The sequence below is a fragment of the Oryzias melastigma genome, linkage group LG22, assembly GCF_002922805.2.
Source record: "Oryzias melastigma strain HK-1 linkage group LG22, ASM292280v2, whole genome shotgun sequence".
NCBI lineage: Eukaryota > Metazoa > Chordata > Actinopteri > Beloniformes > Adrianichthyidae > Oryzias > Oryzias melastigma.
Window position 1 is genome coordinate 25,510,745 of NC_050533.1, and position 5,559 is coordinate 25,516,303.

The 5,559-nt window shown below is 44.2% G+C and overlaps 1 protein-coding gene across 1 annotated transcript; it reads right to left on the reverse strand.

Annotated features, from left to right (window-relative positions):
* Positions 1–1,742: 1,742 nt before the first annotated feature.
* On the reverse strand, positions 1,743–5,308 carry foxi2 (forkhead box I2). Its single transcript, XM_024272113.2, has 2 exons — positions 4,226–5,308; positions 1,743–3,349 (listed from the first exon to the last, which is right to left on the reverse strand). The coding sequence occupies exons 1-2, from the start codon at positions 5,025–5,027 to the stop codon at positions 2,778–2,780; spliced, it is 1,374 nt and encodes a 457-aa protein (XP_024127881.2). The 5' UTR covers positions 5,028–5,308; the 3' UTR covers positions 1,743–2,777.
* Between the last annotated feature and the right edge of the window lie 251 nt (positions 5,309–5,559).

Consider the following 5,559-nt stretch of genomic DNA (forward strand, 5'->3'; position numbering starts at 1 on the left):
GTGATCAACACATGCACTGCACATGCTTAACATGCTCATGCACAGCACAGCTTTGCATGTCAGGTCTGTTTGTCCTATTTACCTCCAAACAGTCCAAGCATGTTGATACAGCATCGTTTTCTGTTGTCATGACTTGATGATTTTGCTGCTGTAGCCTGAAGAGAACATCATTACCTTCATCCTCATTTCCTTCACTGTCACCTTACTCTGACATTTGGACTGACGGACTGCAGCAACCATCATTCTGGTATCACATAAGATGACTCACTTACGTGGAAAAGGGACTTTATCATTTATAGAAAAATAAACATTTCAGTCCTATCATTGCATGGTTTTCACTGACCAGAACAACAAACGTGTTCTCTGTGACTTCCTTCATCCCAAAGTTCTGCCCGAGTATCTTTGTCCTCTCAGATTGAAAACAGCTGATTTACTAATTCAGTGTTTTGGCAGTTATGACTACGGTTCACAGGTTTGCAAAAATGTCAACTTTACATGGATTTGGGAAGAAACTCTGGTACAGTTCCAGTTAACTCGTCTGCAAGACCACCAAGAGGCTGTGGTAGAGCGGCTGACCTCTGATTGGAAGATCACAGATTTGGTTTGCAGTCTGTGGAAGTGTCCTTGAGCAAGACATTGAACCGCACATTGCTCCTGGTGGTTACAGGTCGGCGCCGGTGTCGGCAACAGAACCGCTATCAGTGTGTGACTGTAAAGCGTTTTGGACCTTCGAGGGATAGTAAAGTGATCAATAAGTATTTACTTTGTCTTTAAATTAAAAATGATTAAGACACAGTACAGTTTTCTCCTAAATTGTCCAAGATTCTTAATTTAAGAAGTTTCTTTTGAACTATTTTAAAAGGAAAAAAGATCAAAATAACTAAATAGAAACAAAGACTGTATGACTTGGTTGTAAATCAACTCAATTGCAGAGAAAGATCCTCAAAAATCAGCAGGTTTGTCCTTGAAGGTCTAAAGTTTGATGGTTTTGCTCATGATGTTTAAAATATTCAGATTGAAATTAAAAAAACTAAATGATTGTCATGATGCAAAATATAATACAGTACACATTTTCTGGAAAATTAGATTTTTTTTATTATTATTTTAAAACAAATAAATAAAAGCAATTAAAAATAATGTACATGTGTAAAAATAAGATAAACGTGCAGTTTTTGAAGTGAAGATGGTTGACCATCACCTGTGTCCAGATCCCGATTCTCATGACGCCCATGGCCTCAGTGGAAAAGGGTGAAGACTTGAGCTCGGGGGCCTGGGACAGCTTTGTCCTTAAAACGACATTGAACCCTAAGAACAAAGTCCACCCGTGCACGCAGACGCTGCAGCTGAAGCTGCAGCTACAAAGGAAGCATGTCACTGCAGGCCGTCTAATTCTACAGAGAACTCTCCTGAAGGATAAGACAATGGATCCCAACGGGGTCAGAAGAGTTTATGTCCTGCAGAAGCCTCAGATAAACTCAACCTCACTCTTCAGCTGCTTTGACTCTTTCTGGAGCTTTTTTGAGAAATTCTCCATGTAAAACTCATTTTATTAGTGTTTTTTTAAGTTACAATAAAACAACATTCCTTAAAACAGAGCGTTGCTGTGGAGGAATGTTCTTGCTCTAATACTTTCCCCCCCACACGCCCTCACCGCCACCCTGACCCTGAAAACATGCAGGGGGTGTTTAAACGGGGGTATCAGTCGGCCCGCTTCAGACCAGCCCGTCACGTACAAGACATGTTTAGAGTTAATGACAGCAGAAATGTTAACGTGTCCTGCTGTCTTTACAAGCAGAAATAATCAATAAACTGGTTGAGTTTTTACTGAAGTTAAAGAGAAAAACTCAGAGCAAAGCACAGTTGAGAAAAAAACTAAAAAACTTCACCAAAATACTCGTGCTTTTAATTATTACAAAATATCTACAAAAGAAAGTGTAATTTAAAAAATAAAAACAGACATATTAGTACATTTTTATTATAACTCATAAGGGTTGTAAGGTATTTAATCTGCAACAAATATCTGAATTTGATCATTTACATTAACATGGAAATGTGATTGTTGGAAGGAAACAAAAGAAACAAAAATTAAAGAGTAAAAAGTATTTATTTAGGATAATTTTAAACTGCATGTAGGATGGGTGTGCTGTCAAATGATACAAACTAAAGATACAAGAACAATTTCAAAACTGCCTCCTGAGAAAAAGCAGGAAAGAGTAGAGCATTCAGAAACAATGATACTGTATTGATTTGGGTTTTAGTGATACTGCTGTCTGTGCATTTTGTCAGTTAATATTCTGCTGCAACTATTTCCATAGTAGAAAATGTCTATCCACATAAATAGCATAAATATTCACAACCTATTTGTATAATTTACAAAAATACACGTCGTCCGTCCAGTGCGAGAGTCTCTGTCAGCCACAGTGGAAAATAAGAGCCCTTAAAATCTGAACGTATGGAAGCCGACCTGCAGAGTCGTCACAAATCCTGGTTGCTTTGAGGTAACGGCGGTAAAGGCAACTTTGGCAAGTTGGATGAAGACTAATAAAATATTTCTCCACTGTAAGAATCTGCATGTTTGTAAAAAGGATCAAATCGGCTCTATCGTTCACCCTTCAAAGCACCGAGGGAGCCCGAATGACACAAATCAGAAGTGCTTTCTTTGGTCAAACAAAGAAAAGGCAGGAGTGCTGCTTTCTGGTGGATCAGAGGCGGAGGGAGATCCAGCTCTGATAGGTCTGCATCCTTGTCCTGACCCAGCGTGTGGACGCAGGCCTCCCCTATAGCTCGGTCCCGTCCCGGGGGTAAATCAGGCTGTTGACACTGAAGCTGTTGTAGAAGTGGCTGTTGAACTGTCCGCTCTGCCCGCTGCCGAACGTGTTGTAGTACACGCCGCGGTTGAAGTGCAGGCTCTCCCCGTGCTCCGAGGCCCCCGTGTCCTGACCGCTGTGGCCCGCTTGGTACGGGCTCAGAGCGGTTATGTTTCGGTTAGACAGTTCGTTGACCAGTCCGAGGGAGCCCGGTCTGCTGGGGGGCCCTGAGCCCAGCGAGGACATGTTGCTGTAAAAGTTGTTAAAGCAGGGCGCCGCAGAAGCCAGCCCGGGCGGGGAGGAGGACGAGGCTTTGTGGGGTTCGTTCATGGCCTCCATGTCTGGGGAGGAGGGCCCCAGCAGCTGAGGACTGTCCGATGGCTTCAGAGAGGCGGCCGCCGCTGACCGGCTATCCTCCATCTTTGAGGCTGCGGAGCCGCCGGCACTGCTGGGGTCCGAACGCCTTTTCCTTTTCCTCCGGAAATTTCCGTTGTCGAACATCTTTTCACAGTTTGGGTCGAGTGTCCAATAATTTCCTTTTCCTGTGAAAGAAAAATAAACAGTTTGTCAATTTCTGATTAAAAACTGAGGGGAAAAGTTTCCTGATGTTTCTTCAGGGTCATCAAGCTTTGCTTCAGTTTCATTAGCTGAAACCCGTCAGACACTTCCAAAGTAAAAGTACATTAGAGCCTCCTGTAAGTCCTTTGAAAATATGTTTGTATACATTTTAACCCAAAACACTTTCGCCATAAAAAGTTACACCATCAATTATGCCAGGTAATTTTTACCTGATATAATATACACAATAAAAAGTATTTCTCATAAAAAAATATATCAAAATATGATCAATTGGAGTAGTTACCTTATATTGTCAACTGTGGTTTTTGTGACAAAATAGAAAATAAAAATGTAGAAAGATCCTAAAAATATGTTTGAAAATTACTGAAAAATTAGAAATTTGAGAAGAAAAAAAAATCCTTGAAAAAAAAATGAAAATTGTACTGCAGATTTGGTCTTTGGTCGACCCATTCCTGGGACATGTGAGACTTTACCCAGAGACCCTGACACTCAGAAAAACGCCATTCATTGGATATCGTGTAAATAATTTTGCTCAAATCACCAGACGATAGTGCTCTAGGGTTAATATCCTTTTCCTGATGTGTTTCCCTCTGGGATTAAAGTGTAAGTTAATATTAGTCCATCAGGATCAAACATAATTAACTGCAACACATTAATGACAATAATAATGTGTATTTACTGCAAGTCTCTACATAAACATTTACAAATATTTGTAAAAGAAAAGCACGTTTTTATTTATTATGTTTTTTTGTTTTGTTTTAATAACATAGACTGTATTTGACCAATGCACTTCTGTCCGTGTAGGGAAAGGCGCGCGCGCCTGGAGTTCTGGAGCCTACCTGGGTCATCCTCGTCCCTCGGGACCTTCTTGAAGCAGTCGTTCAGCGACAGGTTGTGTCTGATGGAGTTCTGCCAGCCCGCCTTGCTCTTCTTGTAGAAGGGGAAGTTGTCGGCCACGTACTGGTAGATCTGGCTGAGCGTCAGCTTCTTCTCGTGCGCGTTCTGGATGGCCATGGCGATGAGCGCGGAGTAGGAGTAGGGCGGCCGCACCAGCTTCAGCAGCTCCTCCTGGCTGGCGATGGACAGCCAGCCCAGGTCGGGCCCGCCGAACCCAGGTGAGTTGGTCAGGAACTGGCGCTGCGAGCCGTAGGAGGGCGGGATGAAGGACGCCGGGCTGTTGCCGTGCAGGTAGGGGGCGGAGGAGTTGACTGCCGGGCCGTTGAGCCACAGGTAGGGGTTTGGAGACGAGGCGTAGCCGTCCAGGCCGTAGCTGGAGGGTCTCTGCGCGCCCTGCAGGCTCTGCTGGTGGTACATGCTGCTGAAGTTCTCGCAGTAGACTGCGGCCATGTCTGGACACTCCTGCGCGCCTTTGGATGGGAGAGACACGACAGTAGGAGAGGTGTGCTGCTGCTGCTGCTGCTGGTGCTGGTGGTGCTGGGACTGAGGGTCGATGGAGTTCATCCCTCCCCGTGGGAAATCCCAGAGGAGACGCTGAGGCGGTCTGCGCGAGCGGCAGCAACAAGTGGAGGAGGAGATGGAGAAGTTTTGGAGCTTCAATGGAATAAAGGCTCTGCAGCAGCCACATCCAGTCCCAGAGAGTCCCAGCAGCCAATAGGAAGCAGGGGGCGTGGTCTTCATCATCCAGGGAACTGCAGGTCAGCGCTCCGGGGAAACCACCTGCGGAGAGAAGCGCGCGCCACCACGTATCCTCCTGCGCCCTGATGCTGCTGGGAGCACTTAACCCAGAGCTGCTGACAAACAAACAAACAGGCGCACGCACGCACGCACGCAGGCCCACAACAAGCCTGCTGACGTCCACCTCCACGCCATGCAGCTGCAGAACAGGTGAGTCTGTCCTTAGACGTTGTAGGAGATTCTCCAGCAGAACCAGAGACGTTTATTCATCATCTAAGTCAGGGGTGTCAAACTGAATCCCTCAAGGGGACAAAATCCAAAACACACCTTAGGTCGCGGGTGAACAAGATAAACATTTACTGAACAGAATAAAACTACATTTTTAAAACTTTAAAATTGTAACTTTTTAACATAATTATCAATTAGATATTAGATAATTAGATAATTAGATATTGAAATAATGATAGTGTGAATGCTGGAAGCTGAATTTGGCTGTTGAAGATACAGAAGCTGATAGCCAGCTAAAATATGAGCTAAA